Source organism: Sander vitreus, chromosome 6 (genome assembly GCF_031162955.1).
Source record: "Sander vitreus isolate 19-12246 chromosome 6, sanVit1, whole genome shotgun sequence".
NCBI lineage: Eukaryota > Metazoa > Chordata > Actinopteri > Perciformes > Percidae > Sander > Sander vitreus.
In genome coordinates this window covers 7505486-7523832 of record NC_135860.1, presented here as the reverse complement: position 1 = coordinate 7523832, position 18347 = coordinate 7505486, and the positions used below count along the sequence as shown (strand labels likewise).

General features: G+C 40.9%; 1 protein-coding gene across 1 annotated transcript in view; it reads left to right on the top strand.

Moving 5' to 3' along the window:
* Positions 1 to 18347, top strand: part of gabbr1a (gamma-aminobutyric acid (GABA) B receptor, 1a) — a 59964-nt gene that overhangs the window by 29324 nt on the left and 12293 nt on the right. Inside the window, exons 8-15 of the mRNA XM_078251805.1 lie at positions 5245 to 5415; positions 6101 to 6202; positions 6486 to 6551; positions 6780 to 6971; positions 9858 to 10103; positions 10797 to 10860; positions 11754 to 11831; positions 16863 to 17013. Coding sequence (XP_078107931.1) covers positions 5245 to 5415; positions 6101 to 6202; positions 6486 to 6551; positions 6780 to 6971; positions 9858 to 10103; positions 10797 to 10860; positions 11754 to 11831; positions 16863 to 17013 — 1070 coding nt within the window. The remainder of the gene's footprint in view (positions 1 to 5244; positions 5416 to 6100; positions 6203 to 6485; positions 6552 to 6779; positions 6972 to 9857; positions 10104 to 10796; positions 10861 to 11753; positions 11832 to 16862; positions 17014 to 18347) is intronic.

The window sequence follows — 18347 nt, the reverse complement described above, 5'->3', positions numbered from 1 at the left end:
TGCTTATTAGCTTTGTCCTGTAATTGAAGTTTCATCCAGAGATTAGTCATCAAGAGCAATCAGTTCTAGTGGTTGGCATCTGCCCCTCTTTCTCGTTTCGATTCTCTCTTTGTCACCCTTTCCTTCCTCATCGATAAAATGTCTTTTCCACATTTTGACTCTTTGCCTTCCTCTTTTCTCTGTCTGTATTTGCTGCCTGGAGCTGGCCTGCTCTATTTCAGCCCCCTTTTCCTTATTTCCTTCCTTCCTTCCTGCTTTCCATCTATACCAACTTTCTCTCCCACTCTTTATGTCCGCCTCGCTCCCTCAACTCGAGCAGTCGATTCTCCCCACACAAAGGGATCGGTCTCTCTTTACTACACGCCACCACTGGCACAACCTCCTAACCACCACCCTCAATTATTTCTCTATGCTGCCTGCCTGCAGAAGCCTCCTCGCATGTCAAACAGCCTCATCAGAGCGCCAGGGAGGCAAAGCAATCTCCATTTCTGGACACTGATCAAGAAGGGGCTCTCGGTCGGCTCCTCTTAGCACAGTGTTAATTTGATCCCCCATCTCCCTTTCTAAAAACACTGTAATCCATAGACGGGCATTGATCTACTACTACGAGGCTATGGGAGAACTGACGAATTGAGAATCAAGAGATATTGTTTGTGGTTTTTGGGATGCTTCGATGTGGAACTTTATGTGACATCAGTCTATTTCTGCAACATAAGCTTTTTGCTCTATTTTAGTTTTGTCACTGTTTTTGTGTCTGGTGATGGTTTGTTTGAGTGTTAACACAGGGAAAAGCTTGCAGCTACTTGTTTGTTGATTTCTAGGTTCTGACAATGGTGCTAATGAACCCCTTGCAAACACCAGATTGGACAAACTATGAAATGCATCGAGTGAAAGCACCACAGATTTTTTTAGTTGTTGAGTGGTTGACTTTAAATGGTCTGTTGGAGTCTGTGACCCAAAATACAGAAAATTCATATAGCCATGTTGGTTTTTATCTATTTTATTTGGTTTGAGATATTGGCCTGTGACATTTCTGCCTCTGCTTACAAGTGAGTTGACTGGAATTTCCCAATTTCCCTTGTTCACTCCTTCACTCCTTCACTACTCATTTTAGACATTCAGTTATTTACTCCATAGTGAAGAGTAAAATGATATTTTGGACACTTAAGGATTATCAATATGTTGCGTTATCATGAATGAGGTGTGATGTCACATGATTGTAATTTTCACTTTTTTTATTATTAGATAGATACTTCATTATCTTTTGGGCATTTTGGGCCTTAGACAGACTTGAAAGGGGAGAGAGGGGGAATGACATGCAGCAAAGGGCCGCATGTCGGAGTCGACCCCAAGGCCGCTGCGTCGAGGAGTAATCCTCTATATGTGGCTGCCCGCTCTACCAGGTGTGCTAACCAGGCGCCCAGAATTTTCACTTTTAAAGAATGCAACACATTGCTTTGTAGGATTAACAATGTCTGTGGCACTCATCCTCATAATGTCATGGACACTGCCTTTTTCACTTCATCGTGTGAATTTTGAGGGTATTGAGGGTACTGCTAAAGTAGAGTATAGAGCATACATTGCTCCATTAGAATATTCAGACACTCAAAGTAGTAACAAACACTTTCTGGAAACATTCCGCCTCTTTTGCTTTTCACACAGACTGTTAACCTGCATGCAACCAAAGCCCGATCAAACGTGATTGGTGAACACTACTCGGACTACAAAAGGAAAACAGACCGCTTCCGATACAAAATCCGGTCATGTTGTCAACAGATTCTGCATTCATATGCAGATATCTGTTTAGAAAGATTACTCTTTTAGTTTAATAGCTTGACATCTAATGAAAGAATTGGCTCAAAATTGTGTACAGACATTCATGGTACCTAGATGTATCCTAATTACTATACCTGCGAAACTAATGACATTCCCATTAGCCTCAGCTGTACTTTTTGTTTAATGCTAATTAGCAAATGCTAGCAGGATAGCATGTTAAACCAAGATGGCAAACATGGTAAATATAACCTGCTAAATACAAGCATTGTCATTCTGAGCATATTAGCATGCTGATGTTAGTATTTAGCTTAAAACACTGCTGTGCCTACATGTAGCCTCTCAGAGCTGCTAGCATGGCTGTAGACTCTCACTAACAAACATACATGCGTTGAAATAATACAACTTTGGTGCTCGAGTAAGCATTTACGGCAGAAGGATGGTGTGTGTGGCATTGACTCAAATTAAAGTACAATGACCGTGTTCATGGTAATAAAGAAACGCATCACCCAGTGCAATGGTTTGTCTCATTGATGTGTTTTTAGACAACAATGGAGCTGTCACAATGGCTAATTTTGTTTTTGCACAGTTATGCTCTTTTTTTGAGTCATGACCATCTCCTGTCACGTCAGATTCCTGCCGTTCCCCCCTTGCCCTGTATTGGCCCTAAGTGTGTTTCTGCCAATCCCAGTCCCTGTTCCACATTACCTCATTATCTTCCCTGTATATACTGTATATACCAGACTCTCTCTCCCCAGTCAATTGCACATGTACTTCCCAGTCTTTGCGTTTCAGCCTTTGTTCGTTCCTGTTTCTTGCCTGCCTGTTCCTGGTTGCACCTGCCTGACCCATGCCTTCTTAGTTTGCTCGCTGACTTATTACATGTTGCCAAACTATGGCACGGAGGAATAAGCTATATGAAGCTTTGCCCACACAGGCATTACTTGTTAATAAGATCAATTCACTGCTAGTTTTGGTTTTTCCTGTTATTTGTTGACAGTTATTTATGTTATACAAATATAATAATCTAGTTAAGATAATATAAGATAAGATAGACTGTATTAATCCCACACTGGGCAAATTCCTGTGCTACAGCAGCTCAAAAGAAAAGAATCTACACACATCAGAATAACACAAATACACACTAATTAGACAAAATATACATAAACTATAGGAAATGGAAAAATAGAATATAATTAGTTATAATAATAATAATAATAATAGTAATAAAACAACCATATTTATACAATAAACAACCTTATTTAAACAGACAGTATATAAACACAGATATACAGAAGAGTAAGGTGCGAATGAATAGAGATGACATATTGCACATTTGGAGGTGGCACAGAGTAATAAATAGATAAATGTGCATAGTGCAAAATATTGTCCAGTGATGGCTCATATTGCAGAAACAGCTAGAAGTGCTACATTATGATGTTGCATTAAAGAGTCTGACTGCTGCTGGAATGAAGGACCTGCAGCAGCGCTCCTTCTTGCACTGAGGGTGCAGCAGTCTGCTGCTGAAGGAGCTGCTCAGGGAACTCCCAGTCTCATGTAGGGGGTGAGAGGTGTTGCCCATGATTGATGCCAGCCTGGCTAACATCCTCCTCTCCCCCACCTCCTCTATGGTGTCCAGAAGGCAGACCAGAACAGAGCCAGCCCTCTTCACCAGTTTGTTGAGTCTTTTCCTGTCCCTCTCTGTGCTCACAGCTCCCCAGCAGGCTACTGCATAAAAGATTGCAGACATAACCACAGAGTCATAAAATGTTTTTAACAGAGTCCTGCACACACCAAAGGACCTCAGCCTCCTCAGCAGGTGAAGACGGCTTTGGCCCTTTTTGTACAGGACGTCTGTATTTTTGGACTAGTCCAGTTTATTGTTGAGGTGAACACCCAGATATTTGTATGTCTCCACCATCTCAATGTCAACACCCTGGATGTTCACCGGTGTAGTACCAGGCGGCCTCCGGCAAAAGTCAACCACCTTCTCCTTTGTCTTGCTGCCGTTGATGTGAAGGTGGTTTGACTCACACCAGTTGACAAAGTCCCCGATGACCTCCCGGTATTTCTGATCATTCTCCTCTGATACCCTCCCAACAATGGCAGTATCATCAGAGAACTTCTGCATGTGACAGCTGCTTGTGTTGTGCCTGAAGTCCACTGTATACACAGTGAAGAGAAACGGGGCAAGCACAGTACCCTGTGGTTCTCCTGTGCTGCTCATCACCACATCAGACACACAGTCCTGAAGCCTCACATACTGTGGTCTGTCAGTGAGGTAACTGATGGTCCATGCAGACAGGTGGGGGTCAACTCCAGCTCCCAATAGCTTCCCCCAGAGCAGTGATGGTCGGATTGTATTGAAAGCACTGGAGAAATCAAAAAACATGACCCTCACAGTGCTCCCAGTCAGCCTTATCCTTAAAGAAAATCAGTTTTTCTGTCATATAACTCACACTGTCTGCATGTTCTCATGTATGTTATGAACCCCTATCACGTTTATTACTGAGCATGTCTCACCCGCCAAAGCTGCTGCTGATTTCTCCAGCTCTTTCAATGCAGCGCCAAGATCAGCTGTCACTTCCTGTATAGTTTCCCTTCCTTCATATTGATGCCTCTGTCTACCTGCCTGTGCCCACAGGGATTTGTTATTGTGGGTCCAGATTGTGCATGACATTTGTCATCTAACGTCAACACCCCTCTCTCTCCCATTGGTGAACATCCCAGGGTTGTGTAGGTAATGGGGCTGAGATGAGAGCTTGGGAAGAGGCTATGTTGTATGTATCTGTAATGGATCACTAAACTCCAGGTTCCTCGTTTTAAAGGTGACCTATCAAGGATTTTATCAGTTGAAACTATGTCACTATGAAACTAACTGTTAAAGGACAGTCTTCTATCTGTTTCTGCATTTCCCACCATACCTTCACCCTGCTGTTTTGTTTATCTTGTGGGAATTGTGCCTAAGAATTCAAATGACATGGGTCCAAATGAAAACAAACAAACAGATGATCACTTATGCTACTGTTTGCAACAACAATAATTAGATCCTTTTTAATTTGTTCTGTTTGTAATAGCAGAATGTGTAATCACAAGTTCATGCCAATGTAGTATGCATGGAAAATACTGCATGCAGTGTTTTATTCTTTTATTAAAATTACAGTGTTTATCGGCATACCTGATAAGCCGGAGGGAAGCTAAAAAGGAGGGAGCGGGTTTGGAGGAAAATGAGAAAATGGGAGAGGGGATTGTCTCTCTTGTTCTCTGTCTTGTTGCTGGCTTTCCTCTCTGTTGTTTGCTGTTTGAACCAGTTGCCATCAAAGAACACTGTGTACAGGGGAGGAACAAGAGAGTCCAGATTTGAATACATTTTGAGTGAAGTCTCTACCCCCCTAAACTTCTATATCCTTCACTTCGTTTTGCCTTAGTAACTGTTTTCCTCTTCTTTTATTTCTCTCTCATGTTACCCAGCTGTCCTATGGCTCCAGCTCGCCGGCCCTGTCCAACCGCCAGCGCTTCCCCACTTTCTTCCGCACGCACCCATCGGCCACCCTTCACAACCCCACCAGGGTGCAGCTCTTTCAGAAGTGGAAGTGGACCCGCATCGCCACCATCCAGCAGACCACTGAAGTCTTCACCTCAGTCAGTACCTTTACTCTTCTCCATCTCACCTTCAATTTAACACCTTTGTTTTATCTCCAACTCTTTAATTTATGTCTTTCACTTGTTTTTTAATCACTGTCTTCATGTCATTACTTTGGCTTCATCATTCTTGGTAAAGTGTTGGGTTGCCTTATTGCCTGCCTGCCTTCCTCTGTAAGTTTGTTTATGAGAGCTGTTGTGTTCTGTGATATTCCTTCAATCTCTGCAAGCAATTGATTGAGGATTTTTGAAGTAATTTGTTGGAGTATTGGTTGTGAGAAATATTGATCAAGCAATACATCTCTCCCGGGCGCGGCGGTCGATACCATGACACTTGGGTTGGTTCCTGTAATGGAGGTTAATGATCCCGCTCTCACATTCTTTCCTCTCCCTCCTCACATTCTTTTTTCTACTTGTGTTCTTTGTCTAAAAATCCATTCTCTCCCATGCTGCCTTTCTTGTTTATCAGACACACACTGTCACTCTCTTGACATTTGTCATATACACCACATTTTTTTATTTGTTTTCTTTCCGTCTCTTCGGACTTGGTTGTTTTTCTTTTATCTTTCTCTAAAATCTCAACCGGACACCTCTGTCTGTCTTGGTTCAGCTGCATCTCTAACCTGCCCCTCTCTCCCCTCCTCTGCCTGTCTGTCTCCCTCTGTCCTTCCCTTTCATCTCGCAGACTCTGGACGATCTGGAACAAAGGACGAAAGAGGCAGGCATTGAGATCAGCGTTCGCCAGAGTTTCCTCACCGACCCGGCTGTCGCTGTCAAGAACCTCAAGGTGCTTTGATTAAAAATTCACCTCAGCTGCTGGTCGTCTCCCCCTCCCCACCTTCTACTTCCTCCTCCGGCTCACAGCTGCACACGATACCATTAGCATAGAGGCGATTTGATAGAGTGAATGCTCCATGCTAATTAGCAACTCTGAACAGCGGTACGTGCCGTCCTGCGAAGCAGCAGGAACTTTGGCACACTGCGCTGCCACATCAAGCTGTGCTATACTGAAGCTATATTGTTGCTGCTGATGCAACTAAGAAATGTTTTGTTTTCATGTTTTGACGCAGCGCCAAGATGCAAGGATTATTGTGGGGCTCTTTTATGAGACTGAAGCCAGGAAGGTGTTTTGTGAGGTTAGTACATTTTTTCTCGCTCGATTGATCCCAATAGACTGAACCTGACTGGCTATTAGCAGAAATTGAGCTCTGTAATGAGCTGTTTGAATGTCTGAATGAATTTCCTTGTTTGGCAGTGATACAACATGCTCAACACATCTCTGGGAATAATTCTCCTCATGCTTATTTATCATTCTCTCCCTCCCTTTACCCCCCCATATCTGCCTCCCTTCCTCCCTGCTGCAGGTGTTCAAGGAGAAGCTCTACGGGAAGAAGTACGTGTGGTTTCTTATAGGCTGGTACGCAGACAACTGGTTCAAGATCAAAGACCCAGCTATCAACTGTACAGTGGAGAACATGACAGAGGCCGTGGAAGGACACGTGACCACCGAGATCGTCATGCTGAATCCTGAGACGGTCCGCGGCGTCTCCAACATGGTGGGAACACACAAAACACCATCATCTCTCCCACTATTATAATAATTATATTAAAGAGATATTAAGTCATCTTTGATGTTAATCAGTGACAAGAAATTGCAGCATCAGCAGCTTAATAGAACGTATGTGTTCCTGTTACATGCACAAGTTGCATTTGTGGTATAGAGTGAAGTGAGTGAAGAACACATCCCAATGCAAAATACTTAAGGCACTTACGTCCAATGGAAGTGTTGAATGAGCTTATAATGACATCAAATGGAGCACACCTGTGCTTTGTTATACAAGTACACATGGGAAATGGAGTTCCAATTGTATTTCCCAAGGTACAAGTACATGGGAAACTGCACAAATACAACATACAACCGAAACTGGGGATTAGATTGATAAATCAATACAGAAAGAAAATGGGTAATTAACATAATTAAAAAAAGCAAAGACAACATTGCACAAATATCTGTAAATCCATCATGAAGTAAAGTACCTACAACCCTCAAACACATTAGTAAACTTCATTAACTGATTTGAATGCAAAAATAGACAGAGAACTTTGATTTACACTAGCTATCACCTGTATTTTATGTCTCCATGCACCCAAAAGGTGAAAAGAAAAGTAGCGATATGGTGCAAATGTGATGCTGATTATGCACCAGAGGTTCAAACTACACAGTGTTTGCAAATGTTACTTGGCAATACCTGCGGAACCAATGAAACATTAGCATGGTATTGTTATTGTTAGTATGTTAGAATGCTGATGTTAACATTAAGCTTCAAAGCACTGCTGTGCCAAAGTCAAGCCTCACAGAGCTGCTAACATGGCTGTAGACTTTTAGTCTACCGACAAATTCCTAAACTTGTTTTTCCTGAATTAAAATTAAATGAGCTCTAAAATAGTGTAACATATGATATTTCTGTGATGTCCCTGCACTGCACTTACCTTTAATTACCCCCCCAGAACAATAATGTCATAGCTTCAATGACCTGTGTGTGACCTGAATCAATATTATGTTCCATAAACCGCTGATAGATGGTAGAGAAATAGATGCTTAATGCAGTCATACTGTTTCTTAACATCTTCCTTTATAATTTTGTCCGATCCTCTTTTTGCCTCTCAGGTAACAGTCGCTCCCCTCTGTTCACCTTCTCTAATCTTCTTAAACTGTCTCTTCCTCTCTCCCATTGTTCGACCTTCTCTGACTCTGCTGGTCTATGGTGGATCATCCTTTCATTCTTCTTGTTTACCCACCTTTCCATTCTCCTTATCATTTCCTCATCCCCACCTTTTCCAACATCCATCTCTCCCATCTTCCTGCACTCCGCCTTTCCTCTCTTGCACCTCATCAGCAGCTGTTGTTTATATTCATACAGCACCTGCCGCTACCTGCTGATTTAGCTGTTGACTCAACGGGTGATAAGAATTACAGCCTGAACTCCTGCTCATAGTCAATCTATTCAAATTCAATTTCCAAGTTTGAAATTGGCATTTCTTCTAGATGCAGGGTGCATTCAGATGAAACTGGTGTACCAGTACTGCAGGGTCTGCAATTGCACATTGTCAGCTAGATTTCAGTAGGTAGTGGCAGATTTAAATGCCAAGATGGAATTTCAATGAGATGAATTTGACATAGCTGAATTGGTTGTGTGTGGGCCCTAATGGGCCTTACAGAATCCACAGCGACAACTTGGTGATTGGTAGCAATAATCTACCGTCACACAAGTATCGCGGCTTTCAGAGGGAGATAATGTTAATTGGTGTTAAACAAAAACAGCTTAATTGTACACATGTGAGAGAAAAGGAATATGATAGAATAAAGTTGAAAATCACATTTAAGATTTTCAGGGTTGGTCATATTTGCTCTGGAGCCACATGTCAAAATCCTACATTTTGTATGATTGAATGTCTTTATTTCCAGCTGCACCCACATGTGTTGTGTGTGTGTGTGTGTGTGTGGGTGTGGGTGTTTTATACTCTACTTGAATTAAATGTCAGTTAAAAGCAAGAAACAGAAAAGCAAGAAATAACAGTACTTGTGCTTGCTATTAACTCTAGTCATGGCAACTCACTTTAGCTAATTGCAAAAGGGCCATATGTAATATTAGAAGAACTGCCTCTGTATGTAACAAACATGTAAACAGATATTTTAGCTCCCTCCTTTAGTCAATGCAGCACATTTAAAGGAATAATTCAACATTTTGAGAAAGAGACTTATTCTCTGAGATGAGAAGATTGATATTATACTACCACTCTTTCAGAGTGGTATCAATCTTCTACTCTAACTCTCAGTAAGAAATAGGGCTGCACAATATGCAATTATTTTTGACTGATAATGCAATATGATTCACAATATTGGAGGGAATGATCATTTTTGTATCCTTATTCTCATTAAAAAATATTGACATAAAAAAAAATGATTATAGTGTGATTATTGTGAGGATCTGTACCAAAACAAAGATTTTTTCTTTTGTCTGTTGGATACGGTTTGTATGATGGGACGTCTCTGCAGCACCACAATACTTAATTCAGAATGTTTTGACACATATTTTGCCTTTAACAAAGATTGTGCAAACATTGCGATTTCGATAAAATTCAATTAATTGTGCAGCCCCAGCAAGAAAATGAAAAAGTGTATTTTTCAAGATTTCTAAACTGTTCTTTTAAAAACGTTACACTGCAGCAGTTAGTTTAGCACTATGACTGCAGGGTTTTTTCATCTAGGACCATGCAGGACTAATACAAAAAACTCCAGATGATCCACCACTGCTTCCTTTTTGCAGCCCCCTCTTTGCCATTGAGTATTTACATTTACATATTAATGTCTTGTTCGCAGCATGGCATGATTTTTTCAGAAGGACTCCTCTTTGATATCCTTTCTGTCCTGTTTCTATCAGACATCGCAGGAGTTTATCGCTGCCTTGATGTCCCGTCTGGGTGGGAAGAACCCTGAGGAGACTGGCGGGTTTCAGGAGGCCCCTCTTGCCTACGATGCAGTGTGGGCTCTGGCCCTTGCTCTCAATAAGACCGTGGCACCACTTAAGGCAAAGGGCCGACGACTGGAGGACTTCAACTACAACAACCACGACATCACCTCCGAGATCTACAGGGCCCTCAACACAAGCTCCTTTGAAGGTGTTTCGGTAAGTGCAGAGGATGAGAAAAAAGGAACTGTTTATGCTCCCATTGTTATTTATAATGTATGAATATGCAGTTAGAAATAGGACAGATATAAGGACCTGAGTGTCCACTATTTCTGGAAGGATAATCTGAATAATTGAATTTTGTGTAATAAAGTAACTACAGTAATAACTGTTCACATACACTCCCTGGACACCTTGTTAGGCACACCCGTAAAATCTGCTGCAATCCAGCACAGCAGTTCTGCCATGACATATACCTTTATGAAGCTTATAATGCTCAGATTTAGTCAAAATCTTTGTTGTTAATTTGACTATATGTTTATTACTGAAGTTGTAATTGGCAGTGGTGTTGTACTGGATTGCGTTATATTGAAATACATTTCTTATTGTCCTCCTATACCTTTGGCAGAGCCAGGCTAGCTCTTTCCCCCTGTTTCCAGTCTTGATGCTAAGCTAACTGGCTGCTGGCTGTAACTTCATATTGAGAATACACATATAAGAGTGGTAACAAATCTTCTCATGTATCTCTTGGCAAAAAAAACAACTTAGTGTATTTATCAAAATGTTGACAAATTCCTTCAAGGAAATAATTAATCATTTGCTGTAAAAAAAAAGGAAAGAAAGAAAGAAAGAAAGAAAGAAAGAAAAGAAGAAGAAAAAAATGAAAAACACTTCCTCTTGTCTGTGTCTCAGGGCCAAGTGGTGTTTGACGCCCAGGGTTCTAGGATGGCAATGACTCTTATCGAGCAACTGCAAGGTAAAACACTCCCACACTGTCCTCCCACAGATGTTGTATTGCAATAATTGTCACTTACTCATTAAAAAAATCCCAGGTGACTGTATTTCTCATGTATGGATTGTTGCTTTCAGCTCATTTAAAAAATGTTTTGTGGGGGTGGGATATTATATATGTTTGTTGTTGCGGGCTCCACTGCGATTGGTCTTAATATATTATAATTGCACATGTGAATGGTCTTGATGCAGGAATTTGTTTACTCAAGGCTTCGCTCTAATTGGGCCCAAGTCTTCGGTTTAAGCCGTTTCTGGAAATGGCATCCTATTTGTCACCAGTGACTTAATGAGTTTCCCCGCACAGGATAAGGTTGAGGATTATTTTCTACCTCTGTTCCCTTTGGCGTCCTAAAGGATCAGGATTTATAATCCTGCCCCCTTTCCCCTCACACTCTGTCTCATATTTCCTGTTGTGGTGTCGAGGTAATTTGACATCCACAATGAGACGACCTGACTTGCATCCCTGAATCACTGTGGGACCTCATCAGTATTCCTGGTCAAGACTGCCTCATAAGCTACTTTTTCCCCCCCCTTCCCTTTCTCCTTCTTCTCCCGTTGGTACTTTGTTTGTTCTTCTTTATGCACATTTTCATTCCTTATTTCTTTTATCCGTTCATTGTGTGTCTTTTATGTATGCCATTATTATGAAAGCACAGTAATGATAGAAAAATGGCTAAATCGTGGTTGTATGAATAGAAATCAGTTCTGTCTGTTAGTCAGTTTTGTTGTGTTAGAATCATGATCCCCCACAAAACACCAGGGGAGGAAATTAATTACACAAGCTTTATGAATTAAACTTTAGCATTCTCTCTAGCTTCTGTGCTTTGCTGTTTCTTTCTTTCTTTCCCATTCATCTAGGAGGCAGTTACAAGAAGATTGGTTACTATGACAGCTCTCAGAAGAACCTCTCCTGGTTTGGAAATGATGTTTGGATAGGTAAGATGGAGTTCATGACACTGTCTTCACCCAACATCCTGTCTGTGTTTGTTCCTGTCTGTCATGCTGTGACTCAACAGGGTCACATTTTTGTGCTTTGACATTAGACCTCTTCTGTGTGGCTTAATTTAGACTTTCTTACTGTGTAAATTACATATAATCATGCTGGATTTTCTGTAACCGCTAGTTTGGGTGAAGCTAGTTATTTGGATGCTGATGCTTGCCCAAAAAAAGCCGCCTGCACACTCACTCTCCAACATGTGTTAAAATGTTGGTGCAGCAGATGTACAGTTTGACTTGCTAACCCAGGAGTTTTCGATGTCTAATACTGTGGGTTCACCCTCAGACAAAATCAAGACTGCGCCTCCACAACACTGCTCCCCTCCCCCAGTGAGCTGTGGACTGTGGGCTACAACTTTTTTGTTTTGTTTAAGATTTGTTTACATTTTTACAAACTGGAACCAATAAAAAGTGTGCCAAATAAGCTAAAAGCAGTTCCTGTTTGCAATGTACCCATGGATGTACAGACAACTATCACTGGACTACATTAATACTTAAGAACACTTAAAAAAGGTCTGGAATACATATAACGAGCGCCTTTTTTCTGATTTCAAAGCAGATTTATGGACGTTTATTTGTGATGGACATTGGAGATAATGATATCCTCAGAAAGTGCAAGTCACACTCAATGTAAAAATATGTGTGTTCAGATCATGTCTGTGAGTTTAGATTTGACTCTCAGAAAGAGTTTTGCTACAAATTGCAGCAATCATGCGCCAAGTATTTTGAAGTACCTTAAGTGCCTCCATGAGCTGTGTGTCACAGCCACTGATGCAGCTCCAACTTCTGACCGAGTTGGTAAGTGGGACAAACCAACGGGCCACAAACAATAACTGGCTATTGTTTTAGGAACACTTTTTCTCTTTTGAACCTCTGCCTCACGTCTCTCCCTCCGCACCTTAAGCCTCACAACCAAATTAGTTTTTACATCATTCTGCTAAATGAAGATGCTCGAGCTCACCTCACACAGACCAGAACCTTCTCTCTAACTCCTGATACCTGTATTCTAGTTTGCTGTGAAAACCTATTACTGCTGATTTTCCTCAGACACCAAGACCAATTTTGTGGCTGTTTACTGGCCCGTCCCTCCCTGGAGAGGTGACATACTTGTGCCTGGACAGAGTGTGCCACTAATCAATCCTGCATGCCTCAGTGGTCCGCAGAGAGCCAGCTTTTTATAGGCTTTTAAGGAAATGATGAGCTGCCAAGGCCTAACTGAACCCAGAAGAGTTAGTGATTCCAGGTCAGCATCAGTGGCGAGGGACGGGTGACCTGTATGCATGTAGGCAACATGTCCTTCACAGGCCAGCTGCCAGCTCTTTAGTTTGGCTTGTTGCAACGTGACTGGCTCGGTGTTAGACCATTTAAATCCCGCTGGGTTGAAACTACTTGTCAGAGGTGAGTTTGTTGACTTTGCTTCTGCCTTGCTTCCTCAATTATAGCTTCATTTTCATTTGTTACTGTTTACCAAATAAAGACACATCCATCTGACATAAAGTTGTTGAGCGGAAATTAGTAATTTCCTGCTCTCTGGAGCTGAATCAGTTCGGGGAAGTTTTTTTTTTTTACAAGGCGGAGGGGGGGGGGGCGCTTGATTTGCTCCACGCTGACAGTGTGAAGTACACGCGGGGGTTCTCAACTTAACCCCGCCGCTTGTTTTCCTGTGTGTTTACCAGGCACCTCCCTTCCTCACTTTCTCACTCTCTTTACGGTCGCCCTAACAACCATTTCAGCTCAGCTCTTTTTCTAATCGCTGTGGCAACTGTTATAGAGCTGGGTCTCCATGGCAACACCCTGTCCTGATTCCTTGATCAAGGACAGAGGAGGGTTTAAATGGTGCAAATGCATTGAGTGAATGGACAGCCAATACATACACACAGCATTCATTATTACATGCTGTACACACATTCATTCATTACAGTCTTTAGTATTCTCTTTTATGCATAAAAAAAAAAATGTAATAAACATTTCAACAAATTAATTAAAAGATGGCAAACAAAACATACAATAAAACAGGATATAATGAAAAGAATAAAAATCAAAATAAGATTAAATACAAAAAAATAAAAAAATTAAGTCATATTCAATAAAAGCAATGATATAGACTTAAAAGCTAGAGTAATCAGGAAGCAAAAAAAACACCAGAGTTTGAAGTGGAGTGAGACCTCCTCCTGCAGCTCTCCCTTTCCTGTCCAGCCCCTCTCATCAGACCGGCATGGGCATATGCACCAGCTCCAGACAGTAACTTGTACAAGTACTAGTCATTAATTTCATCCCAATGCCGTTATATAGCAATTTAATTAGAACAAAGGCTTAACTACTGGCTCATCTGCTGCGTTTATGTTTTCCTCTCACACCTTCTCCTTCAGTCAGCACCATCAAACCTGTAGCAAACACTGTCCCTAGTACTAGCTACAGTAGCTAGAAAGCTAATCATTTCATAATAATATTGATTTTAGTAAATAATTTGGAAAAATTCTTACAATTTATAATTTTCTTCTGCTTATGCGGGTCCAGGTTGCATTCATTTCATTAATTATATCATTAGGAAGTATTGTTTTATACTGCTGGGAAGTAGAGAAAATAAAATGATATAATAATGCATCATTTTTGTCCATATTGTCCCTTCCATTTTTGTTTTCCATCATACTTTCCTACTGCAGTGAAACTGTTATTAAATTGTATTTTAAGTGGTATTAAACAATTTAACTCGGTGAACCCTGCAGAAAACTACTTATATTGTCATTCCTTAGTCAGATGACACCAGACGCACCTCGGTTATGTGACTGCAGTGAAAAGCATCTAAACAGAGAGCATCATGGGCTTGTTGATACCCTGCGACCCTCGAGGGAGTACTTTCCTTGTGACATCTGACACATCAGCTTCACGCAGTGCTGACACTCCTGCTCTGCCTTCCCTCTGACATACACGCACACACACTCTGTCACCCTATGTTACGCTCACTCTCTATCTCTGTATGTCTCTCTCTCTCTCACACACACACACACACACACATCACACTATATGCACACATAAATGCTCCCCTGCACTCACATGCACCCCCTTGAGCATTTATGCTGTATAGGTGCTTATCCTGCATACAGTATATATACAGTCCTTATTGGCATTCTTGGGAGTGCACACACATACACACATGGACACACAAATCTGCAAGCAGTCCCAGAATTGGACAGACAGATAGTCGGAGGCTGTTGAGGGTAAACGAGACTCCCTGTCCATCTGCTCCTGTGTGAACCCTCCTCACTGAGGACTTCTTCAGGTTTAAAGCTACACATGCATAAATAATTGGGTAGTTTCTAAAAACAGACGTTTTTTACTCTTTATTACTGTAACACCAAAGTTTTCTGCTTGCTTACATTATGTTACAGTATAGTAATGAAATTGACATTTAAGTATGAATCATTGGTTACAGTTGAGGTTGGTTGTATTTTTTACTTCTCTGTGCTTTAGCAATATCAATGTTTTATGGAGTATACATGTGTACACTACTGAACTGTATGCTGTGGTGGAAAAAGTATTCAAATTGTTTGAGTAAAAGTAGCCATACCACAGTGTAACAATACTCCATTAAAGTCCTGGGCGCCTGGATAGCTCAGTTGGTACAGCGGGCGCCCATATATAGAGGTTCACTCCTCGATGCAGCGGGCCCGGGTTTGACTCTGACCTGAGGCCCTTTGCTGCATGTCATTCCCTCTCTCTCTCCCCTTTCATGTATTCAGCTGTCCTGTCAAAATAAAGGCCAGAAAAGTACTCATAATGAAGAGTGCTATACTATTGGTTCATTATTATTAATGTATTAATATGTAACTAGTCTCGCATTGCCAGAACAATCTCCACATTGCTGGAGTATGGTCCGGCTAAAACCCTTATCTATTCTGGGAAAGAGGAAAAGCCTCTGGCTTATTTGTATTTTTTAAATCAATCTTAACCATCCATGGGGGCGCTAAACCCCTGATTCAGTGACATATTTTATAAACTGATCATATGTGTTGTGTGCAAAATCTTAATTTGAAAAGTAACATAACTATACTGTAGCTCTTAAATAAATGCAGAGAAAGAAAAAGTACAGTATTTCTCTCTGAAATGTAGTGAAGTGGAAGTAGGGCTGGGAAATATATCGATTTTATATCGATATCGTGATATGAGACTAGATATTGTCTCAGATTTAGGATATCGTGATATGACATAAGTGTTGTCTTTTACTGGTTTTAAAGGCTGCATTACAGTAAAGTGATGTACTTTTCTGAACTTACCAGACTGTTCTAGCTGTTCTATTATTTGCATTTTCCCCACTTAGACATTATGTCCACATTACTGAAGATTATTTATCTAAAATCTAAGTGTGAAGATATTTTGTTAAAGCACCAATTGTCAACCCTAGAATATCGCCGCAACATCGATATTGAGGTATTTGGTCAAGAATATCGTGATATCTGATTTTCTCCCTATCACTCAGCCCTAAGTTGAAGTATAAAGTAGTTTAAAATTGTACACTCAGCCATTTGAATGTCAAAAGTCAGTCATGCTCGAACAGCAATAGATGTGTTTTGTTGTGCGACCATGTCTGAAATCAAACGTGTGTATAGCTGTTCTGAACGGCCACACTGGAAGAAGAAGTTATATCATTCAAATACAGGTATAACGCACACATTTTCATTGTCACTCCTGGAAGACATTCATAGTGTTGCATTTGGTTGTACTTTATTTTCTATTGCTGGAAACTGCACAACTCCTTTGTTTAGAAGAGTAAAATTGGAAGATGCAAAAAAAGATTGAGTTGGCTGTTCACATATTAATCATTTAGATTAGACTAGCTAGTCTTTAGGAGCTCTAAGCAATGTTATTGTCCCATTAATAAAGTGAAATGTTACCTGTAATTGAGAGACAATGGGACCAGAAGCACTTTATTTTTTCACATTTCTTTTTCTTTCTCGTTCCCTTTCCATTAAGGTGCTGGACCTCCGGCTGATCGGACAGTGGTGATCGAGGAGTACAGGTTCTTGTCTCAGAAGCTGTTTGCCGCTGTGTCCGTCTTCGCTGGCCTCGGCATCCTGTTCGGCATTGTCTGTCTAACCTTCAACATCTACAACGGCAACGTCCGGTGAGTTCACAAACTCTGAATCTTATCATTAAATTCCCAGGCCCACACTAATTAACCCTTAATTTCTGTGTGTGTGTGTGTGTGTGTGTGTGTGTGTGTGTGTGTGTGTGTGTGTGTGTGTGTGTGTGTGTGTGTGTGGGGGTATATTACATTAAATATGGGTTATGGACTGTTGGTTGGTCAAAAGAAGACTTCTAATGAAACAATCTTGAGTTCTAGGAATTTGTGATGAGTATTTTTTTCTTATGTTTTATAGACCAAACAATTAACAGAATAATTGAAAAAAAAAAAATCGGCAGATGAATTGAAAATGTAAAATCATTAGTTGCAGCCCTAGCATTCATTATTATTTTCTAACATTTTGCTGTCATGTTTTTTGCTTTTACACTCTTTATGTGTGTCCTTCCAAGAGGCATTAGTGATGAGTAGTATCTCCGATAATTGTGAAAATAAAGTTGTCCTCTGAAGGAGGTCATCATTAAAATTATTTTGTAAAAGCTGAAAATAATGAGAATTGATGGATCCACTAAATGGGGCCTCATAGGTTAAAGACACAGTTATTGTTACATGAAGGTTGCTTGTTTGATGAGTAGTGAATGGAAATTACATCCTGTAACAACACCTAGCTGCTTCTCCAGCAGAGCTGATCATTCACTGTGGTTGCATACCATGTGTGAATGTGAGTATTTATAGGATGTCAAACAGGAAAAAATAATTCACATGTTCAACAGAGATCCTTCCCTCTGTTGAGGTTAATGTTATTGCTAAATGGCACCGCTGCCTCTCGAGTTTAGGGACTACAAAGTGATTTGGGTGTGGCTTTGCTCAATATAGCAGCTGGTTTCATTGTCACAGCTTAAGCATAGCCCTACACCAAATGCAAATAGACTTCCTTTAAAAACTGCCTTTTGATCTTGGATTTTGAAGCTTAATACATGTCCGTGAACCCTCCGCAGCATATCTCTGATGTCTTTTTAACATAGTATTTTTATGTTTGACCCGGGTCAAAGTGATTTAAAGTCCCATAAGTCCATGAGCTTATCAGGAGTTTTTCAGAAAGCTGGAGAGGTTCGTTCCTTTGGGGATCTCTGGCTGGCTAACAGTGTGCCAGTTGGGCCTTCTTCCAGCTTTGATTATATTTCAAGTACAGTTTCACCGAGGGCTGATCTCAGCTGTCAAAACACTAGGAGTCAGATCAAATAAAGTTTTTTCAGTAAGCTGTTTTCGCAATGATTTTGCCACCAACTGCTTGTAGTGATGAACCTATAGAGAATTAACGCTGGAATCTGCAGCTCCCCTCAAATGTAAGGTTTATAGTGAGTTTCAGTTAATTG